Source organism: Toxorhynchites rutilus, chromosome 2 (assembly GCF_029784135.1).
Source record: "Toxorhynchites rutilus septentrionalis strain SRP chromosome 2, ASM2978413v1, whole genome shotgun sequence".
Classification (NCBI taxonomy): domain Eukaryota; kingdom Metazoa; phylum Arthropoda; class Insecta; order Diptera; family Culicidae; genus Toxorhynchites; species Toxorhynchites rutilus.
Genome location: NC_073745.1, coordinates 179915776 through 179936629, shown reverse-complemented (window position 1 = coordinate 179936629; position 20854 = coordinate 179915776). Strand labels below are relative to the sequence as shown.

The 20854-nt window shown below is 39.8% G+C and overlaps 1 protein-coding gene across 4 annotated transcripts in view; it reads left to right on the top strand.

Moving 5' to 3' along the window:
• The window catches only part of LOC129771295 (GTP-binding protein 1), a 67714-nt gene that overhangs the window by 15225 nt on the left and 31635 nt on the right, over positions 1-20854 (top strand). Inside the window, exons 1-2 of one of the 4 annotated variants that reach the window (XM_055774784.1) lie at positions 5582-5744; positions 6402-6724. In XM_055774784.1, coding sequence (XP_055630759.1) covers positions 6487-6724 — 238 coding nt within the window. In that variant the 5' untranslated portion in view covers positions 5582-5744; positions 6402-6486. Of the gene's footprint in view, positions 1-5581; positions 5745-6160; positions 6180-6398; positions 6725-20854 lie in introns of those variants that run through there. The other 3 variants (XM_055774783.1, XM_055774786.1, XM_055774785.1) reach the window with 3 other exon arrangements.

Below are 20854 nucleotides of genomic sequence, written 5' to 3'. Positions count from 1 at the left end.
ATACAACATCAACATTTGATGTGTGCACCATTTGCTTCAATTCGTCATGTTTTGCCAAACGACGAGCACACACGCTTTGACAGTTAATGGAGCACACAGACAACTTCCCCGCAACTAACGCAGATCTCTTTACTATCCCCGGAATACACAGGGTCGTGGAGGTATCATTCCTTATAATGTCATCCATGATCGCAGTTATGAATATAGAGCACAAGGTAGAGATATGTTTTGAGCAATTCATTGACAGTAACTGATACAATGTTTGTTTCCATAATTATTCTATAAATCTCAAACACAAGATGCTGAAAAACAACATAGAAATCAGATAAAAATCGTCAAAAAATCATCATCCATCCTCAGAAACAATAATGTTAACGGTATCCTACAAAGCAACAACAGGCAGCAATCACAACAGCAGCAGCATCAAGTTCAACAGAATCCATCTAACGTGCAGTACATTATGGGTTGAACAGCAGATCTAATTTACTTTCCAACGATATTTTTATCTCACGATCGCCTGACTTCTGCCGAATAAAGATTCGGTTAACTCACCGACGATGTGTTTGGTTTCATCTCTCAGTTTCTCGATATCAGAGTTTATCTCCCATTTTTTTAATATCATCTTTAGGGCTGCGCTGGTATGCGTTGAACTGGGATTTCATCAAGTTCGCGAGCTCAGATACAATCATATCTTTGTTTTCACTCGATTTTGGAAGAGTGTTACTACGAAGGCGTTTCGCTCCCACTTCTTCGTCAGTCATTTCGATCGTATATTAACGGGAGGTTGTCGAACTTATCTTGTTCTTCCGAACTGCTTGAAATATGGCTATTCTATTGTAAAAAAACCCAGTCAATCAAATTTGATATTGAGCGAAATCACAGACCACGAAATCAATCCACAGCAGTAACGGTGCCACAACCACAATCCAACAGCGATGTTTTGACGATTTTTAATGGGAGATTGCAACGTGAATTTGCAACTTGCGCGACGACCGAATTATGATTGGGTCATTGTTTATGACGATACAGTATTGTTATATCTAAAAAGTCTACAACAAAAAATATAAAATATTCTACAGGCATGTCTGTAAATTTACAAACATATCTGTACATTTGGCATCTCTGGTGGTCTGAGAATTTATTGCAAGAATCCGCTTGAAAAAATGCATGAATTTGCTTGAAAATGAAGTGGATTGAGTCCTCACCACTTAGGTGAGAAGTAATCAACTACAGTAATTTGCCTCTAAATGGGCATACCGAGGCAACATTTATCGTCGTATTAGAGGCGCTTGTAACCTGTAACTGGACATATACACAACCCAATGTGAAAAACAAATTAAAACAGGAAAATCATTAAAAATCCAACAAATGAGCATTAGTGCAAAACCCATAATCTATCAAAATGATTGGAAAATGGTTGCACATGCACAAATGATGTATACAAAAATGTCCAATTAGAAGATCAAATGTCCAATCGTTTTCATTTTTCGTACTCGTATATACATAGAATTGTATTGGTGTAGTTACATAGGGCTCTTGCTACACATACGTGCAGAGCATCTGTTGGGCAAACATCATTTGTTTACATTCGTAGCTTCTATGCAGCAGAAACGGATTCATAGAACTAACATTAACTTTGTGAAACAGTTAGGCAAGCTATTTACCGAACAAGAGCTTTTGTGTGACGCATATTGCTTAACTTACTAGCACCTATTTCGCGATGTTCATTGAGCGACTTTCCCACTAGATTTGAATCGAAAAAATAACAGGAAAGGATTATCAGCATGTTCGGACCTAGATTAAAGACACAGAGGCTCGAGCTCACGTTCGAATGCTTCCTTGTATTTTCCATGGATTAGCCAATTGATGGGTTTTCTTCGTTTCCGATTAATTTTCTTATAGCCATATTTCACTCCTCCGCAGAGCATTCAGGTACCCGGAAATCATATCTGAGGCTTGGTTGATCTTTCTGGCTGAATATGTTCTTAATTTGAGCATAATCATCTGCTTTTTTGGCGAAACTAACCACCGATTAAGGATATCTACACACGAATATTCATTATAGTTTACTTCTTCACGAGACCAGCATTTCAGGGCAAAAAGCACAAAGCCTTAATGGGAGCACACTTCACCTATTTCGGCTATACAATCGCAATATGCAATTTGCATTTTTTTCTGTGAAACTTTTGACGTAGAACTACGTCTTTCATTAAGGGTGTCAAATCAGAAAACAGGTCACGTTTTTATGAAATAAAGTTAACGTTAATAACTATTTTTGCCGAGAACGGATTTTGGCGATTTACATACTAAACGAATCGGAAATTCCGTAAGATTTGTTTAATATGCCATACATTAGAATCCCCTTGTTAGTAAATGGTTAAAATTCATGAAAACTTTAAGTGTTTCTATTTTCCCATACATTTGTTCTGTCCATTTGAGTGCTTTCCCGAACAGAGCTATCAATAACGAGCAACTTATCGACAACCAACGGAGGGGAAATCGTAGGTTTTAAAGTCTCCGTGAACAAAGGAAAAGAAGAAAAATGAAGGGGAATACTTGCCTAGAGTATAAACAGTGGATCTCGCTGAGGCAAACTTTCATTCGGCATCAGACTGTTGAGTAATCCAGTTCACTTTGCTTTCGCTGCGCTTCGATCTAAGATTGGACCCCACCAGTGGTAATCCAACTTGGAAATCGTCGTTTGATTTTTCTGTTCGTTTTTCGCGTTATTCGTATCGTGTGTTCTTCTTTCCGCGCCATAAATTGGACGCTTCGCGTAGTGTGCGATGAGCAAGAAGAAGAGGAAGGCAGGCTCGAGCCCTGCAAAAAACGAACGCATTGCCAGGGGCAATAAAATTTTGAGGTAAGCGTCATCTAATGATGCACGCGGTGTTGGTGCAGTAAAAAGCGCTCGCATTGAACCGAGCCTTCGCGAATGTGACACCGCACCGAACAACAGCGAAGTATTCGATTTCGGCGCGTCGGTCGAAAATGTAAACGCCCAGGCAGCAACCAAAATCAAGCTCCCCCCGCTGGTGGTGAAGGCGGTCGCTCTTGACAAACTCATCAGCGAATTCGCTTCGATGGGTGTTACAGCAGAGTACAAGCTGTGTGGCATAATTCGGTCTTTTTCCAAGCAGTTAACATTGTTTATTTTCCGTCTTCATAAGGGCTTCGTTTGTGTTTGTGAGAATGCATCAATGCATTATACTGACGTTATGGCGAAGCAGACGGTTGGTTGGTGCACCAAAAAATTATTTGAGAATACTAAGCATCTTGAATATCTTACTGGAATGTTATAAGTTATTTGGGTTCGCGTGCCAATCGCAAAACTGCCTTCAACTAGGATTGCATCTGCGCTAATATTGATCATAATGAAGCATTGCTACTGTTTTCGAGGTTGTTATTAACAAAAAGAGTTTATTTGTCTTGTTTAGTCATCAAGAAAGTAAATGTTCTGGAATTTTTTATGTGATTAGGTTTTGCTTGCCAGTAGCAAAACTTCCTCCACTAAGGGAGACAGCTGCGCTTATCTCGAGCATGAGAAAGTAATGCAACTCTTAATAATAGAGTTGCCAGTAATATTAACAGAAGCGTTTCTTTTGAGAATAGCGCAAAATGATGAGAAATGTTTATATTGCTAGTAGTTTCAAGCCACCAATGTATGGCTCTGTATGCATGCTATGGTGAACGCTTGTTTGGCGCTTGGTTTACGCTTAGTTTGTACGAACAATATCTGTTCTGAGGTGCGATTCCTTTGACTAAATAACATGTAGCATGATATTTGATACTTGCAAGTGTTGTCATTGTTGTTGTTTACATGCGGTGCCAAAGATATATTAGTTATGAGATATGGAATAATGGTGCTGGTACAACATGTATATAATCGACTGTAGCTGAGTCTATGTCAATTTCGAAAAAGGCCACCGGAATAGCCTTCGAGGCAAATTTTCAATGCATTGACATGAAATAAATTGCGACATACGATTGTTTTGCGAGGGCAAGAATGAATCATCAATCAATTATCGTCAACTGATTCTACAATGAAAAAATCATTTCAGAGATTATTCTACTAAGCAGTTGTTTCTAAAATTTCACAGCATTATAGAATAATATCCGAAGGTATAAACAAGCGACTTATATAAAATAACGGCGTAGTTCTACGTCAACAATGCGGTCGTATCTTGGACACAACCTCCTATAATTTTTTGAATAATCAATCTCCTTCCATTGATATGGATCATAACCATAACAGAAATTTCTAGTTTTCTCCGTATATATGACGTAAATATTTTCATGTAAAGAGACATATATTCGTATGTTATTAATATAGTGTAGCGCGTAATTTCTATAACTATTTCGCTAAAATAATTATTTGAACAAAGTTCAATCTTTTCGATCCATATAAATCCTATGCAGCGATCTCTTTTGCCTGCCCAACAGATCACTAATACATATGCACGCTGCAAGCACCCTATGGCAGCGCATACTACGCACACTACGCTCGTAAATTCTGTCATCTGCTCCACCTAATAATCCTTCTCATGGAGTTATCACACAATCAAATTTCTTTGACTCACCTTACTCGAGGCACCATGAAACCGTATGCAGCAATGTGGAATATGATCAGTTCAGCGAATTGCTGCCTTCCTTGTATTGATAACCTACTGCTCAAGCGACAGTCGATAAATATGGAACAACACTGTCAATGAACTCCAGTGGAATGAACATCAACATCAGCTTGTCATGAAGTTCATTTTTCGTTTGCACCTTCCTTTTCGTCATGGTATTCGTAAGGTCGAAAAAGAAGATCATTGCGTGTTAGTGAAAATCAAAGCATAAAATTCAATGTCACCAATTGAGTAGTAAAATCGATTAATTGTAAAGGATGGCAATCCATCACACAAAATTCTTGTTTTTGGCGAGTTCGGCAATAGAATGTATAGAATAACTCTTGCTACGTTTTATGAATCTACTCACGATTGCCCGGAAATGACATACACCACCATTTATATGTGCAGTGGGTGACACGTTTTCAATAAAAATTCACTGCAAGCGATGGAGATCAACTTAACGTTCGTGATAATCACCTGAAATTATTGACAGTAATGGAAGTGCCTGAATGCAGGCTTTTCGAAATTCGTTCATGCTGTTTTCGATCAATATACCAGACAAAGCTCATGCGTCTCGACTCTTGTGTTATACTCATTATGACAGATATGGTGTTGAGTTTCAACAGAAGAGAATTCATCCGATACTGGGAAAAATCTAATTCCTTCATTCGTGAATAAATTTTGATAATTTGTGGCACTGAATATGATACAGGATCTCTCTGAAGTAAAAATAAAGTAAGTAAAAATAACGGCCTAAGGCGAGGCCGTTTCGTCACTGAGTTGGTTAGAGGAGCGGTATATGAAAACAGTAAGGAAGAAAGCAGATTGTGTTTTGTTTACAAACAAAACACAGTAGACTTCCAAGATGGCTGAAGAGTGGTTTTAGCAAGTTGGCCCACCTGAGGATGTACTTCTAGACGCCTTGGTAAAAATAACTTTCAACGTGAGTAGTTATATTTTGTTGTGTAGGGAAATCATTCCATTTTGCATTCGACACTGACGCCATAATGTTTATAAAATCATACTGCTGGTAGTGCTTTTCCAATCCCAAACAAACATCGGCAAATATATTGAAATAACGAGATATAAAAAAGGATAACTGATACCTGAGTCGCGTCTGAAGTTGTAAAGGTATGTTTTTTCTAATAAGAACGCTAAATTTAACATTTCTACTGAACTGCTCTGGTGGTTTGCTCCTGTCGAAAGCACATAAATAAATGTCAGAAAGCTGTTTTTGCGATTATCACCAACAGCCAATGTAATACAAACGATTTCATATTCAAAGTGAAAGAAATTTGAGTTTGAGAATTTAGTTGACAAAAGACATCGACCGACAATTTTGTCTATTTATAGACAATTCTGATGGTTTGTTATGGAACTCGTTTGTTCTGCGATTTATGAAAATATCTCTTTAGAAACAGCAAACAAACCAGTAGTATTGTGAAGATCAGAATTATGGATTGAGGTTCTTTAGAATCATATTTTCCAACGAAATGAAGCAAACGTATGATAAATGACTAATATTGATAATGCCTATTATGAACTGGCATTGATCGTGCATTTCAGGTTTGTTTGGTTTGATTTCATGAAAGAATGATGCAATTCTATGACTAAATCGTCATAAAACATTTTTCAGTAGATACATATTATTTGGTGATTGAGAGGCATCAGTGCTTTTAAAATGGTTTCAAACTTTCAATTTATGAAAATAGATTTTGATTGTTTTTACTCTGACCGCGGCTTGCGACATAATGTTATATTTCATCCCTTCTTTTTTCTTTACAGTAGTCAAAGGAACATTTTTTTGTTCCGCCGGAAGAATAGTTAAATTGGATTATATGTAAACTTGATACATATCGCTTTAGAAATTAGAATGAAGCATTCGACGGTCAAGCCATCACAATCAATCGAGGACGTCGCGGCTAGTTCTTTCGGGGCTAGGGAGAACAATAATGTTCCAAACAAACCCAAAGTTGACTACTCGTGCATACGAGGTAAAATGGTCCTTGTCAGCCCTACAGAAGAACAGTATGAAGTTCTCAGGAAAAAATTGGAAGAAAGAATAGCAGATAGCCGCGGAGAAACCGTCTACGAGATTGGAGTTGGAGAAGGTAAATCAAATGGTTCCGATAGGTAGATTGTGGGAAAAAATCGAAACTGCTTAACACTCCTATACTACCGCAACACTATCACTTTGCGATTCTCTCTAGCTTCGTTATTCGTCGTTCGTCATCGTTTAGCGTATCGCATGTGTTGGTACAAAGGGGACGTGTGCCCCTTTTTTAACACTTTCGGTCTGACACACCGACGCGAGTATAGGAGTAACAATTTTGGACAAGTGCCTTTTTTCATATTCTAGAATATTGTTGAATGAAATGTATAAATTAATGTTAATGACGTGGAATATTTAAAAAGCATATATAATGCATATAATGCATAAGATCATTACCGGACTATTCTTATTTGAATTCTGTCCCTTTTGTAACTAGATTGAACGGATCCATATATTAACTATTCGTCGATATATTCGTCGTTAGATTCATACGTTCAAAAGCAAAATATTAATGTTTGACTTTCGTATAGTTATTCGCTAAATATAATGGTCATACATATACACACTTGTGAAAGAATTTCACTTGTGGGATAATTGTAAACAGTAAACTATAAACTAATCGGTGGCTTATGGTAATTTTAGTTACAGTTTCGGGGATATTTTTTTATAATGGACAATATCGTCAAGAAAACAAGAAGAATAATTGAAAGTTCCTAGAAATCCTTTCACATCATCTTTTTATGCCCCATCTAAAAAAAGGCATTAATTCTGAGTTTATTAAGAATACAGAGACAAAGAATATTAGAAATATGCAAACTTTATATTCCAGAACCTTTATCACCTTTATTATCTAGAAGGTCGTTATACATCCTTCTCTTTGATAAAGACCCGCAAAATACGCAACAACTGCATGGAATGTAAAAAATATGTTTGTTTCGAGCATGCAGTTATGCTATGTTCTGATTCTTACTCCAATGAAACCACAATCGGTTAATACGTTTTTATGTTGTTTTATAGTTCTTTATACTTCCATGAATTATTTCCAGTTGCTTCGTTATTTGTGTTGGAGTATCAAAAATTACTCTGTTTTGAGGAGGCTGAATTAGATATAACTATTAAAACATAATGAAGATGAGGAAAACATATTTTTTGGAGTCTTTCATTCAATCATACCCTCTTCTTCAAATAAATGCCAATAAATACTGAAAAACACACGATGGCAACATTACAGAAAAGTTCAATTTTCGGTCTTGACACCGTGCGCGAGTATACGTGTTATGATTTTGCACGCGAGTACAGGAGGGTTAATCACATTCTCAGTATTTTTACACGAAACTCATCAAAATCTAAAAATTGCTGCTCTAAACGATTTTCCCAATATATCTATAATGTAGAATATGAAATGTTTGCAAATGTTATTGCTGGCGATGATTTTATATTTTTGCAATAGAATTATAACCACTCCGATAGAGAAGCCAATGTCTGCCATTAATATAAATTAGTTGGCAGTTGGCCGAAAACGTATCGTTTTTTGACCGTCGTCGCGATAGCTAGTGTCATTCTGTGCAAATAACTCGAAACAACTGCCTTTCTCAATGCAAATCCGTGCTTATTCAAAGTGTTAACCCGTAATAAACATTTTATTCGCCCTGTGTGGTAAAGACAAAACACGTCTGCAAGTTTGTACAAGCGCTTGGTGTGATTGTAATGTTAGTTTTGTTGCCCGGCAAATAAAAAGAGCAAATTTCAGTGAGTGCTGGTATCAGTTTGAAGATGGCATCTGGTCCGGCTTGGGACACAGGGCCGCCCCCTTTAGCGCAGGATGGTAGGCTTACAGCTACGGCATGGTATGGTGGCATAGGAATCGGGTAGCTGCAAATTCTTTCGCTGTATGCTGCTGACGGGAAGAAAAGGCTTAGCCCTTTTATAGTAGGTCAATGCATCATCTCATTAAGGAGATTGAAAGCACATCAACAGAAGCCAACGGTTTAAAGCAGGATTATTAGGTGGAGCAGATGGCAGATTTTGCGAGCGTAGTGGGCGTGATAGCATGCGCTGCCATAGCTACTTTTACTTTTTTGTGACGTCAATAGTTGTGTTTACATTCAATTGCCTTCCACGTCTATGTTGGAACGCTTTTTTTCGGCAAGTTTTTTTTATCAATTTTAAAACAGATTTTTTCGTGGAGTTCCCACTGATAATCCGTATAATGCAACAGTGTGCAGGCTCTCAGTACCGGTGTATGCGATTTGAGAAAAATAGTTTACAATTAAGCAACGTTTTATTGAAAATTCTACTATTTCCGAGGAATAAAGTGAGCTACACATATACTGTCCCGTCACCGTGAAGTAAACGTAAAGGAATGAAATGTCAAATATGCTCCTATGGAAATCGTATGGTAGCATTCACATACACCATACCGGCAAATTTGACGTCGGCAAAATAAGTCCTAGAGAATAGTTGAGGTAAGGCGACGGTGACGCTGTATGTGTAGCGCACTTAAGAATACCACTGTTCTCTGGACGTTTGTGCTCCTCAAATGATGGAAATAAGTCACAATACAATTATCATCTATTAAAAAATAATCAGTTACAAGATTTCATGAGCATTTTGGCTCATTACATCATCAAATTGTGAGTTATTCAAATATTGTTCTCTTTCATATGTACCTCATTGGGTTTAAAGTATGTGGTGCGCGTTCGTGACAGGTAGAAAAACTGCTCTCAATGGAAAAACTTATCGACGGTACGGCGGTTATAGTGGAACGTCACCCCATTCTCAACAAACGACAGAAGAAAATCTCATGAAATGGCTAGGCAAAGAGGGGGTGATTGCCGTTAGACGCATGGAAAAGAAAGTCAAAATTAACACCCCTATTATTATCCTGACCATCAGTGGTACATCAGTACCAGATTATATTAAAATCGAGCCACTGCGGACACGAATACACAATCCGGATCCCATGCAATGCTATAAATGTTTTGCATACGGGCACATCAAATTGCGCTGCCTAAATGAACTGCCCAAGTGCCGCAATTGTTTAGAGGAATACAGCTTGGATGGTACTTGTAGTGCAGATCCATTTTGTATACATTGCAAGGACAAGCACAGTTCAACAAGTTAAACTTGTCCCAAATACGTGATGGAGAAGGAGATCGTCCGGCTTCACCAAAGGAATCTCATATCAAGAAGCAACGAAACAACTGAAGGCAGGAGATGGATCCTTCGCGGCTGTTAGCCAAATTCACGACGTTTGGTTGCAGTTTGTGAAAGTTCACTCGAATCGGAACAGTTAAAACAAAAAGACGAACTCATAAAGCAGCTTACCGAAACCATCGCGGCACTTTCAAAACTCGAAGAGCTCGAGGAGAAAAAATACAAAAAAAGATAGGAAACGCAACAAACAGCAACTTCAGACAGACATGAAAACCGGCAGCGAGATGGAAACCGATACAATCAACGAACAAGGCAATACTGGAAAGATCAGCGAAACTTTGAAGATGGATGAGTCTAACACTCAGGTGTGTGGGAGTTCTTCAAAGCCGAACGTTCTTAAAGCACAAAAAGGCAAAATTCTACTTAAATTTCATATCCTACAAAGAAAATCTCCGAAAAAGTTAATAATTCCCAACACATCCCCGGCCACTAAATTCCTCCTCTTACTCCAAGCCATTCAATTCCACCCAACGCTCCCTTGAGTCCCCCCGTAATTTAACCAAAAATGACCAACAACACAGCACCAAGAATTAATAGCCATCCATAACCAGTCTCATTTTCAGGGCCATCGGCCCTGAAATTACCTCAAAGGATATCTGGGACAAAATCAATCGTTTGAGTGGCAGCAAAAGTTGTCACTGTATCAAACTATCCATCAATAATGTTCTCACAGATAATCCAAGCACCATTACTGAACATCTTGCAGATCATTTTTCACAAGCTTCTTCTTCCTCCATGAGCTCATAACTCAGAGCCCCTCAACTGATCATCTTAGTGTGTTATTCTTGCTACTATGTCCACGCAACAATCATCATGTGTCGGTAATCCCAGTCACTTACCGCTCACATTTTCGGTCGGCTGCATCGGTAATAGGCACTATTAATAACGCAACAAGGAAGTCTCATATCAACAGTCCCGCTGTGAACAGCATCGATAGAATAGGAATTCTCTTAAGCCTAAACGGCTACTGTGTTATAGATACAACAAATACCTCAAAATGGTAACAGTGTAATACACAACAAAATTTATCTTAGGATAGAAAATGTACAAAATGAATTCGGCTCTGTTACAGCTGAATTGCTAAATGAGCCTAATAAAATAAACTGTTGGGATAAAAAAAAACATTCTTCAATTACTCCTGAAAGTTTTTACCTCATAAAATAAATCCAGAATCCTCCCCTCCTTCCTTTGATACAGACCTTGACGCGGAGTATAATAAGGAGTTTGCATTTGAGGAGATTGCATGGGCTCTTCGCGGAGTACATGGTTCATTCGCCGGTCCTGACGATGTTGGTTACCCTTTTCTCAAGAATCTTCTCCTAATCGGTAAAACCATCCTACTATCGCTATTCAACGAAGTTTGGGACCAAGGAGAAATTCCTGTGAACTGCAAGGATGGACTAATGGTTCCTCTCCCGATGCCCGGTAAAAATAAAATCTGTGCCGATAGTTACCGTCCGATTACTACTGAGCTGTATAGGTAAGGTTCTCGGGAAGATAGTCAATAGGAGACTCATCACTATAATGGAGTCTCGTGGTCTACTCGACGATCGCCAGTTTGCCTTTCGCCCAAATAAAAGTACAGACGATTATCTAACCGAACTTGAGGATCTCCTCGATTCCTACCTGGAAAGATACATGCATGGTGACATTGTATCTCTTGACCTGTCAAAAGCATACGACCGTGCCTGGCGTTTCCCAATCCTCAAATCTCTCGAGGAAAGGGGAATCAAAGGTCGCATGGTTCGTTACGTACAAAGTTTCCTTGATGATAGAAGATTTAGAGTCAGAATCGGCAACTACCGTTCTGGAATTAGGATCCAGGAGAACAGTATTCCACAAGGGTCAGTTATTTCTCCTACTTTATTTTTGATCTGTGTGCAATCCCTCTTCGTTAATATTCCACTTAATGTTCATGTTTTGGTGTATGCAGATGACATTACCCTCATCTCCTTCAATCACAATAGAAAATCATCAGCATGTTACCAAAACTTTTGAGTATTTTGATTGAGTATAATCAAACCATTATAGTAGAAGGTACATCTCTCAAGATCCTTGGGATTCATCTTGACCGAACGCTCAGCTTTAATCACTACATAGACTATGTGAGGAGAACTTCGGTTCAACGCCTCCAAATAATCAAAACGATTGCGTCTAGAGTTCCCTGTGCCCATAGAACATCTATCATGCAAATCGTCAACTGCTGGCTTCTATCAAAAATGTTCTATGGCGCTGGTCTTTTCAGCAGAGGTAATAATGTTGGTAAGAAGCTATGTCCGTTGTACAACAAAGTTTTCAGAACTGCCTCCGTAGTGTTCATAACAAGTCCTACCTCTGCAGTGATGGCCGAATGTGGCCAGCTACCGTTCAAGCATTATTTGACGGTCTGTGTGAATAAGGTTGTGCGATGGCTTAGTCACAAAGGTCACGAAGATGTACCCCTGGTACTGAGAGCTAACCAACACTACACTCCTTGACCAACTTCAACCTTCCTTCCATAGCTACCTTACCTAGAACCAAAATTAGACCCTGGAACCATTCCTCTCCTAAAATAGATCTTTCCCTACTGAATCAAGTTAAAGACGGAGATCCTCCATATAAAATCCAACAACATTTCCTCAAATTGTGTAGCGAGAGGTATGAAGGTACAAATGTTCCTCCTTACCTTCATCCTGTTCGATCTTCAGTGCGGAAGCCTACGCTCTTTTGAAAGCCTCCGCCCTTAACCCTCCCCAGTCTGGGAAATCAGTGATTATTTTCAACGATTCAGCAAGTTGTCTACAAGAGCTGAAATCCGCTTCTACTAAACATCCTTGGCTTTTTTCTACTGAGATATTCGAATTAGAGAGAAATATCTCCTTTTGCTGGATTCCAGGTCGCTCTGGAATTCTCGGAAATGAGGAAGCCGACAGATTGGTGGGTTTAAGTCAGAACTGTGAGTTTGAGGCGGTTGCTGTGCCTTCTATGGATGCTATACGTTGGACCAAAAATGCCATAAGAGAATCATGGGACTCGGAATGGCTCAGCAGGCATAACACTGCCTTGCGGCGGATCAAACCAGTTACATCTAGTTGGCTTGATAATCCCGTTCTACAACATCGTCGAATCGTTTCCCGGCTCCGCATTGGACACACTAACCTAACCCATAGTTTCGTAATCACCAAACAAGATCCCCCCAACTGCATCACCTGCGGTGTGACCCTATCCCTCCTTTACATTTTAATAGAGTGCAAAGTCTACGATCATGAACATTTGGCCAACGATTTGAACCACAACCTGGAGTTAGTACTGTCCCCACCCTTCGAGAATAAAGTGATCCTATTCATAAAAGAAACCGGCCTGTTCACCAAGACTTAAACTTTCTAATGACGAATGATCTTTGGGTTAAAGTCCCTTTAAAAACGAGAACCGAACTGTAAATGTATCAAGAAAGCTGTAGTGTTTTAAAGTGTTCACACAAATTTCAATGATGAGCTATGTTCCAATGTTCCCTAAATTGCTACTAGCAAAACATTACAGTGTTTGCGTTATTCTTTACCCTAAATGATCATTTATATGATAAACATAATTTTCACTTTCCTGGTAATGGCAGCAATTTAAGGTGTCATTATTAGTTTTTTATTTTTTTTTTATTAAATTCGTTTATTTTTACAGGCTCAGTTACATAAGTTTAAAGGAGCCGAATTCTTAATTATATTTTTATTACTATACATAAACATTTTCTAAATCTAAGGTAAGTAAGGTAGAAAACCGATTACTCGCGGTCTACTCGAGTTTAGTAGGGTGACATATTTGTTCAGGAAAAGGATGGGATATAAGGAAATTGTTACAATAATGATAATCTCACACACTCAATTCTTAAATATATTCGTATATCTATTGTGTATTTACATTTCAACTTATTCTACTGTTTGTAGCAAGGGGACCAATTGCACGCAAAGGATATAAGGATATAAGGATAATCACACACGAACATCGATAGCTTTAAGGAAAATATAGATTTGGGACATGTAATCAAGGTCTAACCGAGCCAACACATCTCTCACCGGCACATTGGGCTGTCTTCCTCTAGCCCTGAGGGAGTTTTCTAAATTCGATCTGGCGACAAGATACAACTCGCACGACCAAACAACGTGCTCGATGTCGTGGTAACCGTGGCCACAAACACAAAGATTGCTGTCGGCAAGATTAATACGAAAGAGTAGCGCGTCTAACGAACAGTGGTTGGGCATGAGTCGGGAGAAGGTGCGAATAAAGTCTCGACTCAAGTCCAGACTTTTGAACCATGGTTTGAAGCTAACCTTAGGGATAATTGAGTGGAGCCACCGGCCCAATTCATCTTCGTACCATTTGCGTTGCCAATTAGCGATGGTATTTTTACGGACTAAAGAATAAAATTCATTGAAGGCGATTTGACGCTGATAAATATCGCCTTCAATCGCACCTACCTTTGCTAATGAGTCAGCCCTCTCATTACCCGGAATTGAGCAATGAGAAGGGACCCAGACAAAGGTAATGACATAACAGCGTCTGGTTAAAGCACTCAAAACTTCTCGTATTCTCTCAAGGAAATACGGCGAGTGCTTTTCCGGCCTCACTGAACGGATAGCTTCGACAGAGCTAAGACTATCCGTTACAATGTAATAGTGTTCAACAGGTCGTGAGGCGACGCTGTCCAGCGCCCAGTGTATTGCTGCCAATTCAGCAATATACACTGAGCAAGGATACCTACCCATACTTTGCATTAAAGATCGTAGGAACGATCCCCGATAGAAGATAATCTGGAATTCCATGGATTTTCTCCTTCATGAACAGATCAAAATGTACAGAGGAATTGATGTAGTCAGGAAAACAAACACGGTTGGGAATATACGAAGAAGGAACAACCTGCATGGAGATGAATTCATGATATGAACTCATGAATCCAGAGTGAAAATTTAGCTCGATCAGTTGCTCAAAATTTCCGATCACCAATGGGTTCATAACCTTACACCGGATGAGGAACCGAAGAGATAATAAATTGAAGCGATCTTTTAGTGGGAGTACGCCTGCCAAAACCTCGAGACTCATGGTATGCGTTGAGGGCATACATCCCAACGCAATACGGAGACAAAGATACTGAATTCGCTCGAGTTTAATGAGGTGTGTTTTGGCAGCTGATTGAAAACAGAAACTGCCATACTCCATCACTGAGAGAATAGTTGTTCGATACAACATTATAAGATCTTCGGGGTGGGCTCCCCACCATGTGCCGGTAATTGTACGGAGAAAGTTTATTCTTTATTGGCATTTTTTACTCAGATACCTAATATGGGCCCCCCAAGTGCATTTGGAGTCGAACCAGACCCCAAGATACTTGAATGACATAGCATGAGTGATCGGTTTACCCAAAAGTTGAAGCTTTGGTTTTGCTGGTTTATGCTTCCTAGAAAAAACCACCATCTCTGTTTTCTCCGTGGAGAATTCGATCCCTAGCCCAATGGCCCAGGTTGAAAAATTGTTCAAAGTATCTTGTAAGGGTCCTTGCAGGTCGGATTCGTTTGATCCTACGACAGACACCACTCCATCATCTGCAAGTTGTCTTAGGCTGCAATTTTGTGTAAGGCAATTGTCGATGTCGCTTACATAGAAGTTGTACAAAAGGGGGCTTAAACATGAGCCCTGGGGGAGTCCCATGTAGGAGACCCGGCTTACTGTCGAATCTCCATGAGAAAAGTTCAAATGTTTCTCACAAAGCAAGTTATATAACATATTATTCAATAGAGGCGGCAGTCCCCGAGAGTGTAATTTGTCTGACAAAACCTCTATTGAAACAGAATCAAAGGCCCCCTTTATGTCCAAGAATACTGAAGCCATTTGTTTTTTTTTCGGCGTAAGCCATTTGAATTTCTGAAGAAAGCAACGCAAGACAATCATTCGTCCCCTTGCCCCTGCGGAACCCATATTGTGTATCTGAGAGTAGGCCATTCGTTTCAACCCATCGATCAAGGCGAAACAAGATCATTTTCTCCAACAATTTCCGTATACAAGACAGCATTGCTATTGGGCGGTACGAATTGAAGTCGGACGCGGGTTTTCCGGGTTTTTGAATAGCTATAACTCGTACTTGTCTCCAATCATCTGGAACAATATTATGCTCCAGAAACCGATTGAATAAATTCAACAAGCGATGTTTCGCCACATCAGGGAGGTTTTTCAACAAGTTGAACTTAATTCTATCCGATCCCGGAGCAGAATTGTTACATGAAAGGAGAGCAAGAGAGAATTCTACCATCGAAAACTTGGAATCAAGATCGCACCTATCTTGTGGTATATCACGAACAATTTTCTGCACGGGAGCGGAATCGGGACAAACCTTCCGTGCAAAATTAAAAATCCATCGATGTGAATATTCTTCGCTTTCATTCGTTGAAGAGCGATTTCTCATGTTTCGAGCCACTTTCCATAATTTTTTCATTGACGTTTCTCGTGACAAACCTCCCACGAAATTTCGCCAATAAGCACGTTTTTTCCCTTTGATAAAATTTTTGAACTGATTCTCAAGGGCTAAATACGTTTGAAAATTTTCAGGAGTTCCACGTTTCCGAAAAGCTTTAAATGCATTCGATTTTTCTATATAAAGCTTGGAAGATTGGCTATCCCACCATAGATTGGGAGGCCTTCGGCAAATGGTGGAACCTGGGATGGGTTTCGTTTGAGCGCGAACTGCGCTGTCATAGATCATACGAGAAAGGAAGTTATACTCCTCCAATGGAGGTAAACCATCTCTGGAATTGATGGCTAGAGCAATCGCGTCCGCATATTTTTTCCAGTCAATGTGTCTTGTGAGGTCATATGCCATATTTATAGATTCAGAAGAATTCGACCCAGTGGTGATGGAAATTTTGATTGGTAAGTGATCACTACCGTTGGGATCCTGTATTACATTCCACTTGCAATCTAACGATAGTGAGTTCGAGCAAAGCGAGAGGTCAAGAGCACTTGGGTTAGCAGGTGGTTTAGGTACACGTGTTGTTTCCCCAGTATTCAAAATGGTGATATTGAAGCTGTTACAAAGGTCATATATCAACGATGAACGGTTGTCATCGTACTGTTCCCCCCAGGCGGTTCCGTGAGAATTGAAGTCTCCCAAGATCAACCGTGGCTCAGGAAGGAGTGAGCACATGTCAGCAAGTTGCTTGCGGCTAACCGCAGCTCTCGGAGGCCAATACAAGCTGACAATACAGAGGTCTTTGCCTCTGATGTTTGCATGACAAGCAACAGCTTCGATCCCACCAATAGGTGGAAGATCAATTCGGAAAAATGAGTGGCACTTATTGATCCCTAATAGCACCCCTCCGTATCTGTCATATCGGTCCAAGCGTATAATATTAAAATCGTGGAAAGAGAGATCATCTTGCGAAGAAAGCCAAGTTTCGGACAGAGCAAAAACATCACAATTGAACTTATGAATTAAAAATTTAAATGTATCCAATTTAGGGATAAGACTACGACAATTCCACTGTAAAACAGTGATATCTCCGACCTCTCTATTTAAATTAGACATCAAGAGAGATAATCATTGCAAGGAGGGGCCATGTTTGCATCAATTGCTGCAAAATTGTCTTTAATACTGGAAGCATTGCGGTGACAATGGTTCTGATGGAGTCGGAAACATTAAAACACGTGAAAATTTGATCCACAAGGTCGGAAAACTTTATGAATCCCGATTGGGAAGTTGAACTTGACGGAAAAACAGGGACATTTGGGGTTTTTGATGTTCCCTCGAATGCTGGGTCGTTCAAAGGTGAACCATTCCCACGGAAGCCAGGAGGAACCTGATTTTGCTTGTCCGCTGCACTCGTTTTTTTAGGCAAACTAACTGGGGGTATCACCGGAGGGACTTGTCCTTGAACGTTGGGAGTGGTCACATTTTTGCGCCGGGGATTCCCTTGAGAAATAGGCGGCGTGCCCCCGTTAGCTGTATCCGCTTCCATTTCGTCAACTGGCAACGTGGCGTAAACATTATGTGTGTTGATTGGTTGTTGTTGTTGAGCCAGTGGAGAAGCGCCCTTCAAAATTTCCGCGAAAGTGCGTTTAGAGCGTTCCCTCAAAGAGCGCTTCTGTTTCTCCCAGCGACTCTTGTATGCTTCACAAGCTGAGAGCACGTGTGGGGTTCCCCCGCAATATGGACACTTTTTTACCGTCGCACTGCAGGCTTCGCCCACATGTTGCTCTCCGCAAGTGGCACAGCGTTCTTTATTGGCACAATAAGCAGCCGTATGACCAACTGACTTGCACTTTTGACAAATCATTGGCTTCGGAATAAAAAGTCGCACGGCTAACCTCAATTTCTCTACCATCACGTAGTCCGGGAGAGCTGAACCAGCGAAGGTGACTCGAAACGAGTCGGACGGCGTAAATTTGGTTTCACCCCCTTCATGGGAAACTGTTCCGAGCTGGCGGCAACCCAAGATCTTAACAATCATCGAGGGCAGTTTCTTAAAACGGCCAGTACCTTCACTCGTAATGTATTCGCACGTCAGACCCGTTTCGGTTATCACACCCTCAATTTCAACTACGTGGGAGGGAATGTAAACCCGATACTCAATTGTAAAATGCTGGTCGACAACAATCTTGTTTGCGTCCTTTCGATCAGTCACGACAACTCGCAATTTGTTTGGTCTAACCTTCGAAATTTCCGACACGGAGGTATACCTTGCCAGATCTTTCGCGATCTGCATGACTTTCAAAGCTTTTCCATTTGGTTTGGGCCGAAAGAAAACAACCCATGGGCCAGTTCCAGATGCATCTTCTGGATAGACCTTGACACGGGGAGAGGACGTACCAGGGGGGGAAGACGAGGACAAGGATTGAGTGGGAAGGGAGACAACATGGGGAGTAGGCGAAGGTAAGGATTGAGTGGTAGCGGGGATAACAGAAAGGGAACCCGAAGTGGAAGGTAGGGTGGGAGCGTCAAGAGGTGGAGAGGAGAGATTTGCGATTTTTTTATGAGGGGGCTTATTAGCATGAGCTGATTCGTCCCCAGAAGAAACATCTTGCGATTTAGGAACACGTTTAAGTGTTTTCCCTTTTTTACCTGATGGGGGGGATTCATTGGTTTCATTGTCTGAGATCTCCATATTCGGAGACCCCCCACCTTCTGCCATTATAAATGGCACTTAAATTCTATTTTTTTTAAATATTTCACAATAATAAAATAAAAAATTATAATATTTCAAGAAAAAAAAATAAAATAAAATATAATATTTATATATATTTTCTCTAAATGTATTTTTATACGTATTCACCTAAATGCGCACCCCGCGCAGATAATATTCGACTCGTTCTGCACCGTCCAGTTGATCACGTGTTGGCGTCTATTGCTACACTGCTGTAGGTGTATTGGTGAGCGAGCGCACCTACGTCGGCGGTGGAAATGGCGATGATTCGGCGATCAAAAGTGTCTCTCTATAGACCTTCACCAGTATCTGCTGTGAGAAGCTATTCACTCCAGCTGGCGGGAATTTTTGAGCGCACTTCACTGTTCCCACAATTAACACGCGATGGAAGAAGCACACTTGGTTGAGGAAAAAACACCAGCCAACAACAATAGCTGTCACCGAAACGCGAGCACAATAGCACAAAGCGTCCGATCGCTTCAAGCTGAACTGTGTGAATGATTATTAGTTATTATTAACTAATCGAGAATATAATGTCATTTCATCCATCGACGAAGGTTAAAATCGGATGAGTTGTCCTGAAGATAATTGAATCGTTTGTTCGAGAAACCCCTAATGTTCATTTGACACATTTGCGAGAAATCAACAAAAAAAACTGTTTTTTTTTTCCAAAATATTGGTATGATCCTCCTATTTTTGATATCAGGTTAGGTTATTACACCCGAAACATGTAATGTGAAACCACTTTTCATCAGTATAACCGTTAAAGCTTAAAATATAACTCTTTGAAGTTGTGGACTTGGAGGGTTTCTCAAACAAACGAGAAATCCACGGTATATTTAGCGGTTTCGAAATGATTCGAGCAATTCTATGTACTTTTAATGTTCATAATGCTCATACCAAATAAGAATGGAGCTGTTCATAAGTTATGTTCTGCATTAAAGGAGGGATGGGTGAGGGGTCGGATTAGTATTATTTGTTTGACTCTGAATATATAAGAAAAACAAAAATACTTTTTGCGTTACGTACTACATAGGCTGAAAAGTCGCGGGATTTTTAATTAAAACAATCGTTTTTTGAGCAAAGCTGTATTTATTCCTTAACATAGTTTCCTTCTAGGACAACACACTTGGTATAGCGAGTTTCAAGCATTTCGATTCCCTTTTTGTAGTCTTCGGAATATGCCTCAGCTTCTGCGATGACATCCTCATTCGATGTGAATCTCTTTCCCTGGAGCCATCGCTTGAGGTTTTGGAATATAACGGGTGTTTAATTAAAAATGAGAATTTCTTAAATGATATAATAAAAAGAAAAAAAAGTTGATGGGTCTGAGCCTAGGGGCATGGACGGGATCTTGACATAGGATCTTGTTCAAAATCTGTATTTTTTCCTCTTTTGATACATCAAATGGAAGCCCTGAAAAAAACAGTTTCCTGTATGAACTTGTATCCTTTAACAGGTTAGATGAGATAACGTGGTAGAATCTCGAACCACCTTATGTTAAAAAATTTACACAAAGATACCATTAAAGCCACTATTATCCTTTTTTCTTTTTAGTCAATTAGGCAGAGGAAGACAAAGAGTCATTGTTGACGCTAAAATAAAACCTGAAAAAGAGAAGAAAATATAAATATAAAATGAATTATAAAATGTACATAAGCAAAAATAACACAAATACTTACCAAATTTATACTTACCCTGATCTACACGAAAAGGCTATAAAGGCCTGCTAAAATCACACTTCCGCAATAACGTCAAATTGAATTGTCACAAAGTTCATTCCAATAAACCACCTCGAAGTAATCGGATGT